The following is a 23,158-nucleotide window of genomic DNA, read 5'->3' on the forward strand; positions in this document are numbered from 1 at the left end:
TCCTCCAAAAGATTAAAAATGCATTCAGTCAACAAGAGGGTAACAATCGGAAACAACGCAACGTCTCCAATATTATTTCTTTCCATGGTGCCAAACTAGAGATTGCATGACCATACGGCCATGCCTTTAAAATAATAATAATATTTATTATTTGTACGCCACCCATCTGGCTGGATTTCCCCAGACACTCTGGGCGGCTTCCAACAAAAATCAAATACATTAAACTATCACACATTAAAAGCTTCCCTAAATCCACCTACAGAATTAGATTTCTCACATGGAATAACTCTGGTGGAACAATATCAATAGAGAGTGGGGTTTTTTAATGAGAGACAGCATATTTTAAAACAAAAACAACCCTGCACAATAGGATTTTTAAAAGCTGTTTATTGTACAGGGACACGGTTATACAAGGATGTTACCTGGGATCTAATAAACTTCCAAAAAGCTTGTGCATGTAAGAAGGGAATACCAAAAAAGAACCCCAAACAGTGTAGGAATTATCATGTCAGACAGCGATTCTATCCATTTCTTGTTGCAATCCCATCTTTTATGTGCAGATAGGATATGGAATGGCTGCCTATATGCGGGGGCAAGGCACTGCAGGAGAATCACTTAAAGGATAAAATGTGTTATTTCCAAATTTACTTTGATGATGTAGGATCGAAGGCAGAGCTGGAAAAAAAACATTTGTGCAGCTCTGTAGTTATTACAGGGTTTTGCTCTTAAATCCTATTCAGGCAAGAAATGACGCAGCTGCTCAGTTTTACAGGAGCAAATTAGATTCACTGAATTAGAGTCATCTACTTAGACAGTGTGTGAAACTAAGCATGTGCATATCAATCTTGGTCTTATTGCAGCCATATGTGATGAACTAAACCATATTTGCAAAGCATGACCTTGGCAATTACAGCTGTTTCTAAAGTAATAAGCGCAGGCTTGCTCAAACAACTAAATCTAGAAAGAATCTTAGCATGACTTTTTTATATTAAAAAACCCAACAATATTTAACTAAGGCATTTTATATTTTAAATTAAAACGTTTAAAGGGAAAACACAACTACAAATCACCTTACTTGTTTTAGTTCTATTTTCCTAAAAAGTTATGATTTACATACCCATCACCCTTAGTTGGCTTGGCTTTTTGTTTGTTTGTTTGTTTGGTCTATCTATAAAACACTTATAATCAATTCCAATATAATATGCCAACACTGCAATTCAACTAAATAACTGTTCTTATATCATGCTGATTACAAGAGCACAGGACATGTCTTGGATACTAGTTTTCACCATTCAAAGTAAAACAACAACAACAACAACTTACCTGAATGTAGTAAACACCCTTTTTCTGTGCATACATCATAAGGAAACAATAATCCAGATTCTGCTTTGTCCGCCATCTGAAATTAAATACAGTTAGTTTTCTAAACTAAACATCTCAGTAGGCAATGAAGGCATATATACAAGGTTTCAGGAGGTAGCATTCCTATCATGGTGGTGAACCCTGAGGTCCTCTTTGGAGTCACCATTTGGGCAGCTGACCTGCCAGAAGCAAGGCAGTCTGCCCTTTCAGTTGTTTCATTGCAGGATTCTCCCAACAAGCCAACTGCTGTTCAGCGGTGGCCTGTTACAAGCCATCGTACCAAGCAGTCCCACAAAGAAGCAACAAGATTTCAAGTACCTATATGTTTTGCCCTGTAGATTGAACATCTTGGAGAAGAAATTTCAAAATCAGGAGAATAGCACGGTGCAGAGAGATTTACCGTATTTTTCGCTCCATAGGACGCACCGGACCATAGGGCGCACCTCATTCTTAGAGGAGGAAACAAGAAAAAAAATATTTTTCTGGTTTTCCTCCTCTAAAAGCCCTGGTTTTTTTGGTTTTTTTGAGGATCAGCTAAAAGTTTTGCAGCTTTTTTGCAAAGGGAAAAGCCCTGGCTTTTTTGAGGATCAGCTAAAAGTTTTGCAGCTTTTTTGCAAAGGCAAAAGGCCTTTTTTTGAGGATCAGCTAAAAGTTTTGCAGCTTTTTTGCAAAGGGAAAAGCCCTGGGTTGTTTTTTTTTTTTTTTTTTTTTTTTTGAGGATCAGCTAAAGGTTTTGCAGCTTTTTTTGCAAAGGGGGAAAAGCAAAGAGGAAAAGCCCCATTTTTATGGGGTTTAACTCACATTTCTGCAGCTGCTAAAGGAAAGGGAGCCATTTCTACTGTTTCCAGACAGATAATCTAATCAGCCAGTCACATGTCCTGGGGAAACAAACAGCCTCCCTCTGCAGCACATTCAACAATGGAGGGCCGGGCTGAAAGGGAGCCGGGACTCTTATCTCTCTCCCGATCTCTTGCTGATCAGCAGCTGCTCAGCGGGGTCCTTTCAACACTCCCTTTTCTCTTTGTAAAATAAAAAACACAATCTGCTTTTGGCCCCTGGGCAATTCAGCTCCAGGGACCACCATCCGTTCCATAAGACGCACAGGTATTTCCCCTTACTTTTTAGGAGGAAAAAAGTGCGTCTTATGGAGCGAAAAATACGGTACGTTTCTCCCCTATGGTAGCAATCTGAGTATTTCACCCCCACTTACTATTAATACTAGGGGGCGGGGGAACATGACAGTTTCTGTTTATGAAATTTCCATATCCTGAATTTTCAATGCACTCTACAAGCTGCAATGAATGAAGTTATTATTCCCCAGTAACCTGAGAAATTCTTACCTGACTCTTTCTTTTGAGTCTCCAAATGTCTCTTTTAGGTTTGTCAAGTCAGGGTAGTAGGATGCAGGTGGAGCTATTACTTCTACCAAGCCAGAACTGATTTCTTTAGAAAACCTGTATTCAGAAAGTTCAGATTTGTCGTTATATACTATTCTAGGGAACGCTACACTCCAGAAACCCAAAGTGTTGATCAAATGTTGGAGCTGGGTTGGTTCAAATTTCTGTTCAGTCACAGCGCTCACCCAGTAGTACCAGGTGAATTAATATCAGCCTAATCATATTGTGGCCAAGTTAATATCAGTTTAACCCAGGCATAGGCAAACTCAGCCCTCCAGATGTTTTGGGACTACAACTCCCATCATCCCTGACCACCGGTCCTGTTAGCTAGGGATGGTGGGAGTTGTAGTCCCAAAACATCTGGAGGGCCGAGTTTGCCTATGCCTGGCTTAACCACTAATGTAGATTCATATATAAAGTGTTATGTACAGGTTGGGGTGCAAAGGCTGTGAGATGACTTCTACATGATCTCCCCCTTCCACAAAACCTCCCCATGTCCCTTGAAAATCCCACTGGGATTGAATCCAATAATGCATAAGCAGCTGCAACTAGCAAGAACTGGCAGCCAGGTCTTCTACAAAAGCAGAAATTGCTTTACGGTCTGGCCTTAATTCTCATAATCTATTATTTAAAACCACAATATGCATTAACTTCTTAAGTATGCAGGTAGCTGCTTCTGTACTTCAGCGCTAGCATAGCAGCTTTAGCATAGGTGCTTTGCAATCCATTTATTTCATGCCAACATAATCCGTTTATGACAGACTGAACCTTTTAATCCCATTTGCTGTTTTGCAAGTTGAGACCATCTAATTGCTCCGTGTAATTTACCACAGTATGCAACCCATGCATATGAAGAAAACTATTACTAAAACTGAAATAAACAATGGGTAAACAATGAAATAAACTTACTCCTTTTCTAGGCTTGCTACAACTCCATTTACATAATCAAGATCTGTCTAGGGGGGGAAAGAGAGGCATTTTTAAGCAACATCTTTGAACCAAGTATAACAAATAAGTTTTAAATGATTGTATAATTTCTACAGCTTTTTTTTTCAAAAATCCAAGTAGCAGTGAAGTGGCTTAGAAATTATTTAAATACATAAAATAATGATTAATATTCATCAAAAAGTTATCATGACAGAGATCACAAAATGTGTCCATTCAAACATAGAATAATACCAAGGGATTGATTTCACTCTCGCATACTGGCCAACACAATTTTTAATTCCATTCATAAAATTGTGTTTATTAATTTACTACAGTGTTAAGACCTTTAGTGAAAACAGAGCCTATGTGGTGGTATAATAACCATGGCCATGTATCAACTGTCAATGACACATGTATCTTTAAAGCAATGCTCTCCATGGCTAAATAAAAAGCATCAGGGATAGGGAAAGGTTCAAGTCCCTGCTTCTACGTATGCTGTTGAGAAAAACAGTAATTTAAAACTAGGATGATCAAGGGTCTAGAAGCCAAGTCCTATGAGGAACGGTTGAAGGAGCTGGGTATGTTTAGCCTGGAAAAGAGGGGACTGAGAAGAGATATGATAGCCATCTTCAAATATCTAAAGGGCTGTCACATGGAAGATGGAGCAAGCTTGTTTTCTCCTGCTCTGGAAAGTAGGACTCGAACCAATGGCTCACAGAAACTCCTTGTGAACCTAAGTCTCACTCCTGTCCTCTTTTCCACCTTCCCCAGGTTGCTTCTCCCACTCACAGAAACAATGGATATGGACATTTGTGTCATCACGCCTTGGCACACACACAAAAATTAGTTTCTGAACGGATCTGGGGAATGAAGAGGCTTTTATCCTGCTCTATAGAAATCTCAAATCTGAATTTACCCCCAAGGGAACAGAAAAATCTCTCCAAATCCATTAGAAAAGCATGTAGCTCGAACGGTTGCTAAACTACACTGCTTAAGCCACCATGGTTGTTTTTGATACATTTGCCCTACATGCAATCTGTAGGGTTTTTCATGTTGTATATTTAGATTGTTTTATAACTTTAACATATTTGCACTGTGAAGCGACCTTTACCTTACCTTGCAATCTAACATACCATTCTAATGAAAAGGCATCGGGGTTTTTTTGCTTACTCTGAGTATCTCAGTGCCAACAAACCACCACCCTGGAATAATCTACCTCTGAAGGCAGCCTAAGAAAAGCAGCAAATACAGAACGTTCCCTGCTCTTCTTGTGCTAGTTTCAACAAACTGACCTGCACTTCCTCCCATCCTGCATGAGAGTTCCAGCAAGGCATTGGAAAACAAAATGTGGTTCAATACATACCAGCCAGAGTTCTTCCCCTTGTCTGATCATATGTAAAACTATAAACTACTAAAAGCTGGATTTTTACAGACACAGGCAAAGTGCTAAAATGAATAATCAGAAATATCTCACTTGTCTACAATACACATCTACCTTCATCTCTGAAGTGTGGTGCTAAAGGAAATGCAGTGGGAAACTGACTCACAAAGCCTCTCCTGTATTTCATATGTGTTTTTCCACCATTGACAGAGACCGTGAGTTATCCTCTGGTTTCACATTGTTTTGTGTACCAAGCTCTCTTTGGAAGCTGTGTGGTCTTCCCAGTTCCTGCACTGGATGCCCTGGTTCATAGATCTATGAAATCAATTGTATTACATCAGTTGTAACAGCAAAAAAAGTGGTATCTAGGGGGCTAAATGGCATTTTCCTTGGGTAAAAGAACTGTAGAGTTCTGAGTACTGAGAACCTGCAATATCAACATGACGGGAGGTACAGTTTGGGGAAAATACATGCTCCAAATTAGAAATTAGTGCACCGTTTAGAAAGACTGTTTTTGGGTTTGTTTGTTTTTTTAAAAAAAACTTTGTACAATAATTCCTCCTTTACATGCATCACAGAAGTGTACTACATCAAATACAGGTCTGCATAACTTCCAGGCTAACTCTGTTGCTGCTCCAGGCTCAATGCCAATAGTAGCTTCTGCTGTTAAATAAGCAATATGTAGAGTCATGGCAAACAGTCTTAACCATATATTTGTAGAGCTGGCTGCCTTGGTTAGCAAACAAGGTATATGTTCCCAACAAAAATTTTTGGGGACGGGAGATACTCCACAATGCTCATTTTGTGCAGCTCAAACTGTCTTATAAAGGAGCACATTCATATTTGTAATGAAGTTAGCTTAAGCAATCTCTTTCAAGCCTCACCGTTACAAATTTATATAATTTAAAAAATGTACAGAGAACTGGCAGGCTTCTACAGTTTGTCTAAAATTATTCTGGCTGCTGTTAAAGGTATTTCAGCATAAAGAGTATATTTTCAGTTGTAAAGCACACGTGGAAGATTCCAGGTTCTATCCCTGGGATCTTGAGGTAAGACTGGAAAGGTATTCTGCCTGAAACCCTGCAGAGCCCCTACTAGCCAATTTAAACCAGTGTTTCCAGCTGTTTTGGACTACAACTCCAATCATCCCTAGCTAGCAAGACCAGTGGTCAGGGATGATGGGAATTGTAGTCTGAAAACAGTTGGAGACCCAAGTTTGGGGAACACTGATTTAAACAAAGCATGCCGGATGGACCAATGGTCTGAATCAGTACAGTACAGTGGTACCTCGGTTTAAGAACAGCCCTGTTTACAAACTATTCAGTTTACGAACTCCACAAAACCGGAAGTTGTGTCCCGGTTTGTGGACTTTACCTTGGTCTATGAACAGAAGCCGAACGGTGGAAGGGTACCAGCGGCGGGAGGCCTCATTAGGGAAAACACGCCTCGGTTTAAGAACGGTTTTGGTTTAAGAACGGACTTCCGGAATGGATTAAGTTCGTAAACCGAGGTACCACTGTATAAGGAAGCTTCCTATGTCCTTATGTCGGCTGATAACCAAACAAGGTCCAGGTTTTGTGTGGCATTTCCACAGCTCAGCTTGCTCCTTTTCTCTCTGCTCTCCCACCAATTCCCCCCCCCCCACCTTTTCACTTTAACCTGCAATAGGCAACTGAAAAAAATGTTACTGCAAAAAGTGGCACATCACAGCCTAGGTTTGGGCGGTTATTTAATCTCTAAATTACTGTATGCCACATTTGTCCTGACTGTCTCGCTGTTTATTGCTTAACCTCCATTCCAAGTGTAAAATGTATTATAAAGCTAACTACCCAATGACAAAAGGGGGGGGGGGGTAAATACACAATACCTAGAGATGTGTTTGAAAATCCTTCCAATTAGAAAGAGCAGTTTTTTATTTAATATTCAGGCAGAACTGTTGAAAGATTGAGAGTAGAGTTATGCCTTTAGGGATTTATTTGAACTAAATGCAGGGCTTTTTTTCAGCCAGAACTCGCCAGAACTCAGTTCCGGCACTTTTCAGATGGGCCCCATTGCCATTATAAATGAACAAAGGAGGCATACATGGGGAATTCCAGCACTTCTTTTTCTAGAAAAATAGAACTGACTAAATGTGATTTGATAATTGTAAAATCAAATGTCTGGACTCTGGAGAGTCACTTAATTTCTTTGAAACATGTGTGGGGACAGAGTACTGAAGAACTGTTTAGATGCTATTTTGTATTCTAATGGATTAGCCTCCAGAAATAAGCCAGTTTCCTGACCGTTCTCAATCGATCTTAAATTTGTTACAGCTGCGCAAACTCATTTTGTGTTAGTACCTATCCACTTAATTAGACAATTCAACAGTCATGTATTAATGTACACAATGTATTTATTCTCTCTCAGTTAAACAACAAAGAGAAAGCAAAACGCCCCATATAGGTTGAATGAGCACAGATTTAACAAGTGCATTTTGCCTAAGATGAAACCAGGAAATCTGGGCAACACTAGAACCCAAATCAGCAGTGCCTTCAGATGAAGGGCAGTATACAAATTTACTAAACAAGACTATACATGTAATTGTATACTCGTGTCTATTCCTTATTAATACATTTTCCTCTCCCCTTCTATCAAAATTTAGACAGCAAAGTCTTCAGGTCAAAAGCATATACCGGTATTTGGCCGGTCTTAGTAAAAAAGCATCATGAATGTGGATTGCATAATTATTAAAATCTTCATCTTAATGTCTAATCCTCAATTTTTCTGAATGGTTACAAAGCATGGATTTGGGCTCGGGGCATTATCACTAATTAAAGCACAGCCACTTAACTTTTTTACCCAGGACTAGGACCTAGCAATACTCCTGGGCTGTGGAGTAGCAAGAGTTCACAATGCTGCTCTTGTGCTGGTTTTAAAAATTAAGGTAGGGTGGCAGTGCCCACAACACCTTGAAGACTACCTTAATGCCATCACATGCTTGCACCAGATAGAAACTGGAAGCAGGTGTTTCTTCTCCCATCACAATTACAGGCAAGCTCTGTCTTTGTTTGTTTGTTTGAATGTTGAACATCACTGTAGTTGTGGCATAAGTCTGTTTCCTCTGTTAAGTGCCTTTAGCAGCTGATAGCATCATAATTGTATCATACTACAGGAATAACAAAACTATCACCCATATGCAGCTCAAGCTGCTAGCCAGAAATCACCATTTTCCATCAGAAATGCAGGTTTTATTTCACTGTCCATACAAATGCACATGAAAATGTAAGCAAAGTATTTAAATGAGAACTATTTTAAAGATCTGCTTAATTCTCCCTACTGAATTTAAGCCCACTCAGTGTAGGAGTGTGGAATAAGATATAATTTCACACGCAGTGAGCCTCTTCATGTTCAGAAAAGGCAAAACATTTTCAATATGACTATACAGCAGGGAGAGATGAAACACAAAACTTACAAACAACGTAAGGAGCAGTAACATCCCACACACTGATGCTTCTTGCAATTAGAAACAGAGCTACAATGGTAACAGCCAGCCTTGGGCTTACCTCTCCTATGAAGACAACCATAACACAGTCTAGTTTCTCTTCTGGAGACAGCTTGTCAATCAGTGAGTGAAGAGTTTCTGTAAGGTAAGATTTTACTTTTCTCTTTACAGTCGGAATTCCCATTACTATAGAAACTGAAAAACAACAATGAGCAATTCACTCAGGTGGTTTGAACAGAAAAAGGTGGTTTGTTATATAAGGTGTAAAAATACTTTAAAACATAACAGAGTGAAACAGGGCATAATCAAGGGGTATTTTTTTGGTTTGCTTTGGATTTCGGTGCAAAGGAACAAAAACAATTTCAAGACTAAGGTATAATCAAAACAGAAAGCATACATTTGGGGGGGGCGGTTCTTATGGATGGTTTGTTTGTATAAAAGTCTCAGACCAAAGTTTCAGCCTCTCTTTGGTCAGGAAAATTGAATCTTGTTCAAATGTTGGATTGTGCAAGATACAACTTTCCTCCCAAAAGGCTCCCTTTACTCTGGTTTTTCCTAGCTACATAGCTCTTATCCATTATCACTAATCCAAAATCAGCATCACCCACTTTTTCTTCCTCAGTTCCTGTAATTGAAACCCCTTCCCCCATCAACTCTATTAACACAAACAGCTTTCTCAGTCAATGGATGTTGAGAACCATGGGGCCTGGGATCCTCCAGCCCCCATGTTCCATGTGGAAACCATTGCAGAACATCTGAAAAACTATCACAGTTGGGGTGTTGTTGTTTTTTTTTGGGGGGTGCTGAGCTGGTTGTCTGAAGCTGTCCCAGAACTGCCATCTTTTCTTTTTACAGTTAGATTTTTGCCAACAAGTGCGTCATACAAGTCACTTGCCTGCTGAAACCCTTTCAATTAAAAAGAGTTTTCATGCATACACATACCTACGTATAAACCATAATGCTTAATCATTTGCCTTTCATACCTGACATGCATTAAAACACACACATCTCGTTAAATCAAAACACTACAAAATTCACAAATGCAAAGCCTCTCTATTATTATTATTATTATTATTATTATTATTATTATTAAGCCAACCAACAGAAGTTGGATTATGAAAACTTTGGGGTCACTACATAATGCAGACTTAACAATCCATGCAGAGCAACATAACAGATGTGATAATAATGTTTTGCAGACAGACACCCATAATTCAATAGTGAACATTTCTCAGGAGCTGTCTTCATGACTGGGTCCTACTAATCTGTTTTGCAGGACTGGCATTCAATAGCATAACATGAAAGAATCAAAACTGATGTAGAAGGAGAATGTACAACCCACTTACCTTGGGGCCAAAGATCTACTTACACAGTGAGTCTTCATTCATTTTCTCAACAACTCCTCTGTGCCTTATGAAATGCTATACAGGTCACTTCACACACCAATTTTTTCTGGGTGCAAATTCAGAACAAGAAGCACACATTTACCATAATGGTTTATAAACAATCAGTGAACCATGGGCTTGTAAGTGTGGTTTGTTTGTGATTAACAAACCATAGTTGTAACACTGGGCCAGGTTCAGATGGTTAAGTTATAAACCATGGCTTAGTGTCATGTGGGAACCAGGCCAATGTCTGAAGTGCACTGCTAGTTTTCCTTACTACGTACAGCACCATCGTATTGACTCGGGAGTGTCAGAGACCATTTCTTGATGGGTTGCAGAGGAGTTGTCAAGGAGAAAAATAAATAGTAGTCCCCACTGTGCATGCAAAAAAAATTTAATAAGCAGCAGTTGCATTGGTCTCCTTGGACCAAGGTGATTATATTTTATTGGAACTACTGTATGTACTTTAAACACTTGCAAAAAAAAAAAAAAAAGCAGAAAGCAACTAAAGGAGGCCCAGTTACCTACCCCTGTATTCCACATTCCGCAGTACCAACACAGAATGGAAACAATGGGCAGGAATCACTTAATGTGCCCATCAGCGGAACCCTGTGCAAGGATCTCCCCTTGTGCAAAGGGGCTTCCCCACCTCTCCTCCCCCCAATTGGTTCTGGGGGGTCAGGAGAGCCTCCAGAAGAGCATGCAGGGAGAGTGGAAGGGAGGAGGTTCGTTCCATCTGGCAAGCTGTAATTGCTTGCACAGATGGAACGTTTGTAATAGAACAACACTGAATTCCACCCCTAGCCTACTAATTTGTGAGCATGTGGGAAAACCCATGCATTGTTATTTTTTTTAAAAAAACTTAATTTAAGAACAGACATGCTGCTTCAAATTAGTGGGTTTTTTTATTATACCTTAACATCAAAAGTGTGGGATCTGCATGAGACAATAAAAGAGAAGGTTAAAGACAAGCTTCTTCCACCTTGGATTCAACCTGAATTCTAAGAGACAGCTAACAAAAGAAGTAAGATTCTTTTATCTTTTGTTTGCAAGTAGTCATGTACTGAGCTTTTTTGCTACAGCCACAAGGGTTTGTATACATCTTCAAGTGCATCAATCATAGAAATATTGTCAGTTTTACCTCCGGTTCTTCCAAGGCCAACCTGCACTGAAGGTCGAAGGCTTCCTTCATTTTTCAATAAATGAGGCAAGTGGTAATATATATTTGGCACTTGAAGAGCTTTCCTGCTTGTTAACTCCTTTAGCAGTTTTAATGTTTCGTCTGAAAAGAAATATATACATATTATATAGCTCATCCAACCAAAATGGACCCTAACCATATATCTAACCCAAAGTGTAAGGAACTGTACACATTTCACAGGTTTATATGAAACAGAGTATTTTTTATAAAAAAAGATTCTAAAATATAAGCAATAGTCATGGTATGTCACAAAATAGTGGTTTGCCTGGGAATGGAAGCAGCATTCTGTGCAACATTTGAAAGTTGGCTACACAAATGAAGAGGGCTTGTTGCTCTTTTTCAAAAGCACGTCAAGTGCAAGTAGGTAAATAGGTACCACTCCGGCGGGAAGGTAAACAACGTTTCCATGCGCTGCTCTGGTTTGCCAGAAGCGGCTTAGTCATGCTGGCCACATGACCCGGAAGCTGTCTGCAGACAAACGCTGGCTCCTTCGACCTATAGAGCAAGATGAGCGCCGCAACCCCAGAGTCATCCACGACTGGACCTAACGGTCAGGGGTACCTTTACCTTTACCTTTATGACCACTTTAAACAGCCCCTAAGAATCCTGAGAACTGTAGTTTGTTAAGGGTGTTGAGAGTTCTAGATAAACTTCTGTTCTCTTCAGAGCGCTACAATTCCAAGGGTGGTTTTACAACCAACCCCTCTACCTGAAGAATGCTGGTAGCTGTCATTACGAAAACAAAGCCTAGATGAGTTTTTGCACCTGAGGGAGTCAAATCTGGTTTTATCTAAATGATTAATCTATAATAAAGTCACTAAAGCAAGAAGTTTGGCACCAGGGGGCTGGCAAAGAGAACATGTCCCATCCTGTCCCCCCCGCCATTGGCCCAAATGAATAAATTCTCTGCAAACATTATATAGAGATCTAATCCAGAATCCTTCATGGAACCAAATCATATCTCAGGACGCGGGAAATAAGAAAGAATGCAAATATAGACAAGCAGTTGACATCTGTCATGGATGCTTTAGCTGAGATTCCTGCATTGCAGGAAGTTGGACTAGATGACCCCTGGGGGGTTCCTTCCAACGTTACAATTCTATGACATTTATTCCCATACTGGGAAAATGAAATTTTATTTAGGTATTCATAGCCTGGATGTCAGGTTGCTTCACCAAAGCAACAGAAACCATGTAATAATCTCTAGATGCAAGGTATAGTGTATTCCCAAACATTCAGTACAAAGCAAGAAATTGGATCCTGTGCAAATCTGAATCTGAGCACTTGCTTCTCACACGCACTCTAAAGGTGGAACAGAGTTAATTCTGAAGGAAAGAGCAAGGAAGGAAATATTTGCTATGTCTACGGGATAGTTTTTATTTACAAACTCGTCAACAAATGAATATTTACAAATGCACAAGGAGAAAAAGAATGAGAGAAGTGGCAAACATGTCAATCTTTAATTTGTATTTTTTAAGAAATAATAATAATAAACAAGAAAATTAGCCTGTACCTGAAACACTGCTCAGTGCATCCTTACTTCCATTTGTTTCTGCGACTGCCCGTCTGAACTGCTCCAAGATGGCATTTAATTCAGAAGAACGCTGCAGGGTTCGGTGCTCAGCTACGCGAAGACGTTCTTTCAGAGCATGAAATTCCCTTTGATAAGCAATCAGCTTCTCTAGAAGTGGAAATAATGCAGTTTTATGTCTGTCATGACATATGTGAACGCTGCTCCTCTTGTAAAAAAAAAATTGTTTTCAGTTCAAACAAATAACACAGAGTCTCCAAACTAGTAATATAACATTTCTTCAGATACAATTTAGCAGGTGGGAATAGACTGGAAGACTTATCTGCACTATAAGAAAGAGCACCAAGAAGAAATACAATTACACCATAACAATATTATTTTGCAAAATGAGTCTTTGTGAATATGCTCATGTATGATGTTATTATTACTAAGATTACTGTTTTTATGTCATCAATTTTAACTTGTATGAATGGGAGGAGAGTGAGCGAGTCTTTAGAAAGGTGGCTCTGCAACATTGTCAGAGTCAGGAAAAGCAAGTTCTAGTGACTGATGACAACAAACAGGACTTCGTTTTAAGCAAAACATAAGATTAAAGGACAACAGCATTCCTTGGGGAGGGGAAACTGCACATTCCAGAGCATCTGTGCCCATTTGACTAGACCTTAAAAGTACAGTGATAAGGAAAGAGATCATGACCTTTGGTTCATGTAGCAAAAAGAAATCTTGCAATCCCAAGACCTAGGGGCATTCATTTGGAAGGGGGCCTGAAAGATGATGCAAGGATCTTGCAATCTTCTAAGACTGCTTTGCAGTCTAGAGAACATCTACAATCAATACTGTGCCATGTAGTTAAAAGACTGAGCTAAAGTGTGTAATAACTTTGGTGTCTGGAGCAAAAGCCTAGGCAGTGCCCCACAATGCAGTGTGGCACTTCAGCATGGTTGCATTCTTCTCACTGTATGAAACCCAGAGGTTATGGGTGGCACTATAGGTCGGAGCAACCTAACATTGTAGCACTAAAAGTTATGGGCAAACTTCAAACCTGTGCTCTCAGTATAAGAAAACACAAGCCAAGTGACGAATTTTGATTCATGACACAGCCAACAACAGGGTTCAAGGTACCCGTTAGATCCATGAACCCTCGTTTCACCTTATGAACCTCCTATATTCTGCTTCTTTTGGCTTAGATGTATTTACAAAGAGGAGAAAGAACGGGCATTTCTGTGGTTAAAAATCTGTACACTCAGGTGGTGCTTGAGCCAAGTTCTTATAGCTGGTAAACCTCCATATGCATTGCAACACTCCAAATCGTGCAGAAGGATTCACATGCCAAGGTTCCCCCCCCCCCATGCAAGGAATCCCCTGCTCACAGAAAACCTAGGTATCAAAAATAAAGGTTCTTGCTTAGGTTTCTCTCCCCCATCCCATGGAGAAGCATGCAGTCATGTGAGCCTCCCCCCCCACACACACACACACTACCAATATGACTCCAGATTCTCAGTTGCCAGGTGGGCACATTGTAGGATAAACTACTGATGGAATCATTTGTGAATTCCATTATTCCTAACCATCTTCTAAATTAAGTACAGTGGAAACTAGGTTGTTGAACGCAATACGTTCTGGAAGACCGTTCAACTTCCAAAACGTTTGACAACCGAGGCATAATGGGCGGTCAGCAAAATCCATTGAAAAAAATTGAGAAACACACCTCAGAAGCCATTCGACAGAAGCATTCACTTCCGGTTTGTCGGCATTCGGAAGCCGAAACGTTTGACTTCCAAAGCATTTGACAACCAAGGTTCCACTGTACTCCTGTTTCTCAGGCAACAACCCAAACTTGCAAAAACTATAATGGAAGAACTAATTTAGTTGTTGCTATTGTAGGACAACTGGCACATCAGAATCTTGCTGATCTACTCCAAGTCATCCAGACATCTACTAAAAGGTAAAGGTAAAGGACCCTTGACAGTTAAGTCCAGTCACAAACGACTCTGGGTTTGCTAAGCCACTTCTGGCGAAACCAGAACAGCGCACGGAAGTGCCGTTTACCTTCCCACTGGAGCAGTATCTATTTATCTACTTGCACTTTGATGTGCTTTCGAACTGCTAGGTTGGCAGGAGCTGGGACCAAGCATGCCCGTCATGGGGATTCGAAGAGCCAACCTTCTGGTCGGCAAGCCCGTGGCTCAGTGGTTTAGACCACAGTGCCACCCCCGTCCCAAAGACATCCATTAGCAGATCCCAAATCTTTCTGCCCACCCTGGATTTATACAATATTTTCTTTCAGAACTATTAGTGAAATATTTCAACATAAATACTACTTAAAACAAGTAATGTTATAGCAAATTACAGTGCTGCAAAATTCCCAGATTCAAAATTCAAATGCAGTAATGATGGTGTCTAGATTACTAAACCATGCCCTCCAACCCTGAACAGATGAAGACAGGCATGTGCTCATAATACCTCAATTACAACACAAAGGATTACTGTCTGAGCTTCCCCTCCTCCATATGCACTGTTGCACTACTGAGTACCCTCCTCCTCCACCTGCTATATTGGTTTGCTCTGCAACGTAACATCCCACACCAATTTAAAATCCAAGAAAGTAGGTCGTTGTGTGGTTTAAAAAAACAACAAAGGGTGTATTTGAAAAACACAATTGGCATGCAGTATGTTATCAGCAGTTCAAAATTAGCCTTATTGGTGCCTGAAACAGCAGGCTGTACACTGCCATGTGCACTAGATACAAGATACATCTGTTACCCCATTTGTACATTTAACTTTTAAGAGTCCCGACAGAGGCAGCTGAATCCTGACGGCATCAAATCTAGGAGATCACAGGAACCAAAAGGCTAAACAAAGGTGTAACAGCAAAAATAGGGGGCAATTTATCAGGGTTGGGTACCAGAAAACAAGGAAAACTGTAGCATATGCTTTCCACCTGGCTTGGAGGCGGGGCTTGACAGGCTTCACAAGGACTGCGGCTGCTTTTTAATTGTTTTTTATTTTTATCTGTGTTTTCAAATGAGACCATCTTGGCTGTGAGCACTGGAAGACCTGCATCCTACCTAGCTGGCCCTTTCCCATCTGGCCTGGGAGAGTGGAGTGCTGACTGACTCCAGCTACAAAAGCTATTTGGTTGTGTACTTTTTGTTGTGCTTTATTTATTGTTTATGACTTCTGTTATATTTGTAACTATGTAAATCTTGTCATGTTGAGCATAGTTTCAACTATGGAAAGGCGGCATACAAATAAAATGATGGTGATGATGATGATACAGATACAGGTAGGGCTTGAAATTAAGCCAGGTGCCAGACACGTTTTGCACTTGGCTATCGACCACTTGCGACCAAGTGAAGATGCATGGGCACCAGGATGGGCCTGACATCTCCATCATCTAGAGGTGCATGCCTGGGGATCATTGGACCTTGACTGTTTTCACACACTAATACCACAACCTGTAGAATATTATCAGTTATATTTTATCTATACAACTGGAATAAATTTCAGGCACCAAAATGCTTTTTCTGTGTAGCTTGAGCAGGAGCAGTCACCATTAAGAAAAAGAGGCAGGCATAGCCCAATATTTATGTGGACTGTCCCTGGATCAAGTGACTTTCTTCTTTAAGTTCTTAGAGTTCTTAACCTAGCTCAAGGCTGTCATCCGAACTAGCCGGATGTTTAACTGAGAATCATTCAAAGTCAGTCCATCATTTGGAAAATAAGACTTTAGAGCTGTCTTGCCCCAAAATGGCAACTAGACATTCCGTTCTGGTGACTGTAACCTTGGTTTAAGGAGCCATTTGGTGCCTAACTTATATATCAGAGTTTCTAACAGGCAAGACTCTTGAAGCTGAAAACACATTTTCATATTGCTCCTACAATATGGTTGCAAGGCCACTGAATAGCACAGACACCAATTCCTCTTGCTTCTCATTTGCCTCTGATTCCTCTAGCTTCAGCATCAAGTGAAATAAACTGGTAATTTTTAAAGAAAAACACATCTGCATGCCACCAAGGAACAAAAATCCACGAAAAACTCCATTAAAAAAAAAAATACATGCAGCACAACTTTCAGAGCCAGAAGCAAAACTATTTATCTTTCGGACTCTGAAATTTTAGTTATGCTAAAATACCTGGTAGTGCTTCTTTTGTGGGTTGGCATCTTCACCACCAGCCAACCACCAATTTTATCTGCAGAATCTCACCTCCATGCTGTGGAAGGAAGTGCTTGAACTTCGCCATAAACTGCCCCTGGGCCAGGGAACCTGCTATGCCCATGCTATGTTCATAATGTAATTGTATCTGTGTATGGATTTTAACTGTTAGCTACTAAGGAAGTCAATGATGGCTGAAAAGCAGGGGATAGATAGGATAATTAAACACAGCCCCCTCTTCCTTCCTTCACTAATCACAACAAAACAATATAACTAGGGGCAGAATCCCTACCAGATTAGTTTGAGGGATGGGGGGGGGGTTGCAACCTAGCTATTGCCTGGAAAGCTCAATCTCAATGTCAGTTGATTTCAGATTTACTGTTACAGTACCAGTTGCTGGCCTTTGGATTGCTTTATTATGTCTCCTTCACTAGACTGTAAAGTGGAGCTGCATGCCGAAGAATCACATTTTTTCATTCTTTTGCAACAGGACTAAATAAGCTTTTGGCCTTCAGAAATAAGATTGTGTTATCCTTGGCAAGGATGAGGACAGGGGATTATTTCTGTTGAGAATTCCAGAAATCCTATGACTTCCTCAGTTCTTGAATTACACCAACCTTTTTTTATCCCTAAAGCTTGGTTATCAGTGATACAATACCTTTTTTTAAAGAGCTCCCCCCCCCCTTCATTTTGTTTAATACTTCCTACAGACAACTTCCTTTCCTTAAATATGAATGCCCTGGTGGTTATACTGCCTGATTTGGCCTCAGAGGAAAAACTCATTGTTCAGTTACAGCTTACAACAGACATTTATTTAACATTTGCACTATAGTACTGTGCAGTACAAGGGATGCGGGTGGCACTGTGGGTTAAACCACAGATCCTAGGGCTTGCCGACTGGAAGGTCGGCTGTTCGAATCCCCATGATGGGGTGAGCTCCCGTTGCTCGGTCCCAGCTCCTGCCAACCTAGCAGTTCGAAAGCATGTCAAAGTGCAAGTAGATAAATAGGTACCACTCTGGCGGGAAGGTAAACAGCGTTTCTGTGCGCTGCTCTGGTTCGCCAGAAGCGGCTTTGTCATGCTGGCCACATGACCCAGAAAAACTGTCTGCGGACAAACGTCGGCTCCCTCGGCCAGTAAAGCAAGATGCGCGCTGCAAACCCAGAGTCGTTCGCGACTGGACTTAACTGTCAAGGGTCCTTTACCTTTACCTTTTAGTAGATGTCTGGATGACTTGGAGTAGATCAGCAAGATTCTGAAGGTAAACGGCATTTCCGTGTGTTGCTCTGGTTCACCAGAAGCGGCTTAGTCATGCTGACCACATGACCCGGAAGCTGTATGCTGGCTCCCTTGGCCAATAAAGCGAGATGAGCGCCGCAACCCCAGAGTTGTCCGTGACTGGACCTAATGGTCAGGGGTCCCTTTACCTTTACTGTGCAGTACAGCATACAAGTCTAGCCAAACAAGTGTGACCATGGTCAGAGACTATCACGAGTCAAACCCAGAAAGGGTCTAAACGTGTGGTAAGTCAGATCCTAGAACTGCAGTGTCAGAAGGGATCTCAGATGTCATCTAGTCTAACTCCTTGCTCAATGCAAAATATGCAATGCAGGAAACTACAGCATCCTTGACCGATGTATATCCAGTCTTCACTTAAATATTTCCATATTTTTAAAATATTTTTAACAATACTGTTCCAAATACTACAGCCACTCCCTAGACAAGAAAAGGGCAAGGAAATACACACAATACAAAGGAAAGTTTCAGATGCCATTGTTTACAGTTATGTAATGGAAATTTCATAAAGTGGGCTAAATAGTTCAATCCTTGTTTCATCTTCTTTCTTTACATGTCTGCAAAATCCAGACTAATTTTGTGCTGTATTAATAATCTTCTCTTATCTCCTGGGTAACAAATGTTACCATAGAAGATTTCGTTTTTTAAAAACCTAGAATGTTTTTCACTCCGTTGTTAGATATGCTCTTTGCCCCCCACCCCCACTGGCCAAATATAAAAAGCATTTTTATACAGTGGTGCCTCAGGTTAAGAACTTAATTCGTTCTGGAGGTCTGTTCTTAACCTGAAACTGTTCTTAACCTGAGGTACCACTTTAGCTAATGGGGCCTCCAGCTGCAGCCACGTTGCCGCCGCATAATTTCTGTTCTCATCCTGAGGTAAAGTTCTTAACCCGAGGTAGTAATAATAATAATAATAGTAATAATAATAATAATTTATTATTTATACCCCATCCATCTGGCTGGGTTTCCCCAGCCACTCTGGGCAGCTTCCAACAAAATGTTCAAATACAATAATCTATTAAACATTTTAAAAGGTACTATTTCTGGGTTAGTGGAGTCTGTAACCTGAAGCGTCGGTAACCTGAAGCGTCGGTAACCCGAGGTACCACTGTACAGTATAGTGAAATGTTTTCACTAGAGCTTTCAGGGGCATGAAAAACAGACATAATACAGTATAGCATTCAGGAACTGCCAGTGCAGAAGGTTTTTTTGTTTTTTTTTTTGTCTCAAGGCATTACATAAGAGCATATAAAACTCTGTTATTATTGTGTAATCCACTTCAGAAATTAAATGTAAATATTTGAAGAGGCTTGACATTTCACATTCTGAGAAAAGTAACTCTGCCTACACCTTCATTGGATTTCATTACACAACCTTTTCCCATCCTCAAAGCTTTTCTCCAAGACAGATTTAAATACACCCACACAAATTTTCATCAGCCACAACCATTCTTGCCTTCTTCCCACATAAAATACAGGAAAAAGCCCTCATTGGGCCTAGGTAATTCCACAACATCATCAGAAAAAGGATCTCTGTATCAAGCTAAAAGAGTCCACAGTAGCAAATGCACCATTATTGCCTGATACCTCAGTGTTTTTCAACCTTTTTTGGGCAAAGGCACACTTGTTTCATGAAAAAAATCACGAGGCACACCACCATTAGAAAATGTTAAAAAATGTTTAAAAATTTAACTCTGTGCCTATATTGACTATATATAAAGTAATTTTTCAATTTTCCCCACGGCACACCAGGCAACATCTCGCGGCACACTAGTGTGCCGCGGAACAGTGGTTGAAAAACACTGTGATACCTGATATCCAACACATATTCAAGAGTGCCGCTCTCCAGAAAGGAAGATACCTAGTCCTTGGCAGGATTCCTATTTCTGAAAGGGGTTGGACCAGTTGCCACTATCAATGCTATGGGCTGGTTCAGAAATCCACCACTGCATACAGAAGAGTAATTTCTGGACAGCGTTCGAAATTAGCCAGGCGCCAGGACGTTTGCTAGCATTCTGGGTTAGTTGAATCCAGGCCTATGTTTCTGCACTGAGTATAACTGGCTGACTGAGAGTCAGTGAGCAGACACTCAACTCAGATAAGTTATAGTCAACAGGTGGTCCATTTGTCCAGATAACTAGTGTTAAACCTGTTCGCATGGGGGTTGCTCTACCCCAAAGATCGATACTGGGGGTTGCTCACTGATCCATCTTTATAACTAGAGGGAAAAAGTAGTCCATGACCCCCAGGACACTGAGACCTAGCTGCAATTCTACCTGGATAGCAAGAGTCTTGCTTCATTGATCTACACACTAGTAGTATCCCAAATGAACTACTGACTTTAAAACTAGTCTGGAAATTACCAGGATATGGCTAAAAGTCTGCCCAACAGGTGGCATAATCACATCAGGACAGTAATTAGCCATTCGTTGGCTCCTACTCCATTTATGGGCCCAATTAAAGATGATAGTTCAGAAACTTGGGTACATGGAAGTCCATCTCACTGCATACATACCCACCTGACCTTAAGACCCTTGGAGGTTTTTCTCCAAGCACTCCTGCAAAGTGACTACAGGACAGAAGCACTCCAGCTGCAGATTACCCTCCCTAGAGAGTTTCATGTACTTTGGTATCAGTTTAACACTAAGCAAATATCTTTTTTTTATCAGTTCTGAATCTGAGCCACTTTACCCTCTGCAACTATTTTCTATGCTGCTTCTATACTAATGGTTTTATAAGAAAAAGGATAGCAGGAAGGCAAGGCCTTAGATATAAGCCACAAACGATAACAGCACATGAGAAGGTCAAAATCCAACAGTTAATGTTATCTTGCCCCTGCAACATTCAGAGTGCATGACATAGGTGAATAATTTCTGTAGAGTAAGCAGCCCCGTTCCCACCAAAGCAAAAACAAAAAACAACCAAACACAGAACAACTACTCCTATACTATCAATCAGTGTGATAGCGGGGAGAGGAAAGAAAAGTCCTACAAGCTATTTAAACTGGAAAAGAAGTGTACAGCTGGAATCCTATACCCATTTTAATTGCTAGATGAGCAGATATATAAGCTAATTGCCAAATGGGACCATAAACCTGGGTTGCAGTTGCCACAATGGAACATCTAGGCGCCATATCCCCCCACAATGGGATTTGTTGTTGATGATGATTTCATTTCTATGACTGTTGGGCAGACAAATCTCAAAGTGGTTTACAACACATTAAAACATCAAACAGAACAACCCAGAATAAAACAAATATTTCAGATTCTTCTCTAAGTGACATTTTGCTTTCTCCGGTCGTCAACCTGGCATCCAGAGATCTCCATGTGGTTGCGATTGGACCCGTGCCAGTCACAAAACACGCCTGGTGATGGGCTAATTTCTAACACTGCCCACTTGCGCAAGAACAAGCCCCACTAAATTTCATGCGACATACTTGTGAATAAAGAAGTACAAGGCTGCACTGTAAACTGAAAATTAAAGAAAGAAAGGAATATATCTAAATAATTCTGTACAGATGTTGGGGCAATACCCAACACTTCATAAGTGGACACAATAGGACTTCTCCTTTCTTCTATGTGCCTCAAAAAGGTACTCCGAGAGATCTCCCAATGCAAAAAAGCGGGGGTGGGGATGCTGCAAGATGGTGGGTAGGGAAAAGAGGAAATCCCGTTGCATGGGCATGTCCATTCTGCAAGTGGGTTGAGGGCTTTGGCTGGTGTGAAAAACATGGCCAAAAGTCAATTTTAATTAGATTTCGTTTTGCAGGTTTATTAAACTGTGAACGCATTATCTGTTAGAAGTACAATGGTACCTCGGGTTATAGACACTTGAGGTTACAGACGCTTCAGGTTAGACTCCGCTAACCCAGAAATAGTACCTCGGGTTACGAACTTTGCTTCAGGACGAGAACAGAAATTGCACGGCGGCCGCATGACAGGCCCCATTAGCTAAAGTGGTACCTCAGGTTAAGAACAGTTTCTGGTTAAGAACAGACCTCCAGAATGAATTAAGTTCTTAACCTGAGGTACTACTGTATTCAGTTCCCCCAAGCCCTTTAATGGTTTTTTTGGGGGGGGGGGTGGGAGATTACCCCCCAACAACAACAACAACAAAAAACCACCTCAAACCAATCAACCAGACTTTGGATTGTTAAATAAAGCTCTCTAAGCTTTACACACTTAGGTAATTTCTTCTACACTATTAAATAATCCATCAGTCAATCTATTCCCCCATTCACCAAGGAATAGTAACAAGGATTGTTATTACACCTGAAAGACACAGGTGCATTGGGAGTCACACCAACATTAAAACGCCTATGAAAACACCATGTAAGAGCTTAACCATGTGCTTTTGTCTTTAAGAGAAGGGGCATACCAGAATGCCAGAGGGACTTTCTGAGACAGGACATTTTATCTCAGAGACCAATGCACAGACAGGACTTCTGATTAACTGTTAGCCTGGGGAACAATTCCTATGAATCAATGTCGAATATAATGTGGAAAAACAGACCAAGTCAACATCTCTACTGACTAGTAAAAGCCAGCATTCAGTTGCTTTAATTTAACACATCTGGCTACAGAATAATCTTTCTGTAAGGATGTGACTGGAAGAGACAAAGGCAGCTAGGAATAATGAGATGACGAAGGGAATAAGTCAACCTGCCGCACCAAGACTGTTAACGAGAAACAAGTTGCTACAATGTGATGCAACATTCCCTGTATGAACATGGCTGTGAGATGAATATAAAAATAAAGGGGTATAACAGCTTGGAAGAGTTAAGCATCCAAACAAACTAACAGAGACAATTAGACATGCATTTCAACCAGAAACACATATTTTGAAAGCCTGCAGATTTTCAGAGGCAAGTTCAAAGTTGGGTGAACTCTGCTAACACAAAGATATTCTCGTTTTAGACACAATTGATGTTCTTGGATATTCAAAGAAACCCAAACACACGGCCATAACCAAAATAAACCACTGCTTCATTTTAAAAGCTGGCGGAAGGAAAGGGAAATTGCCAGAAAAAGCAAAGATCG

At 40.6% G+C, this 23,158-nt stretch overlaps 1 protein-coding gene across 1 annotated transcript in view; it reads right to left on the bottom strand.

The window, feature by feature from the left end:
* MGAT4A (alpha-1,3-mannosyl-glycoprotein 4-beta-N-acetylglucosaminyltransferase A) overlaps nucleotides 1–23,158 on the bottom strand; it is a 50,501-nt gene that overhangs the window by 14,385 nt on the left and 12,958 nt on the right. Inside the window, exons 3-8 of the mRNA XM_033147563.1 lie at nucleotides 12,648–12,815; nucleotides 11,075–11,215; nucleotides 8,610–8,743; nucleotides 3,669–3,715; nucleotides 2,703–2,816; nucleotides 1,324–1,399 (exon numbers count right to left, since the gene is read on the bottom strand). Coding sequence (XP_033003454.1) covers nucleotides 1,324–1,399; nucleotides 2,703–2,816; nucleotides 3,669–3,715; nucleotides 8,610–8,743; nucleotides 11,075–11,215; nucleotides 12,648–12,815 — 680 coding nt within the window. The remainder of the gene's footprint in view (nucleotides 1–1,323; nucleotides 1,400–2,702; nucleotides 2,817–3,668; nucleotides 3,716–8,609; nucleotides 8,744–11,074; nucleotides 11,216–12,647; nucleotides 12,816–23,158) is intronic.

Source organism: Lacerta agilis, chromosome 4, assembly GCF_009819535.1.
Source record: "Lacerta agilis isolate rLacAgi1 chromosome 4, rLacAgi1.pri, whole genome shotgun sequence".
Taxonomy (NCBI): domain Eukaryota; kingdom Metazoa; phylum Chordata; class Lepidosauria; order Squamata; family Lacertidae; genus Lacerta; species Lacerta agilis.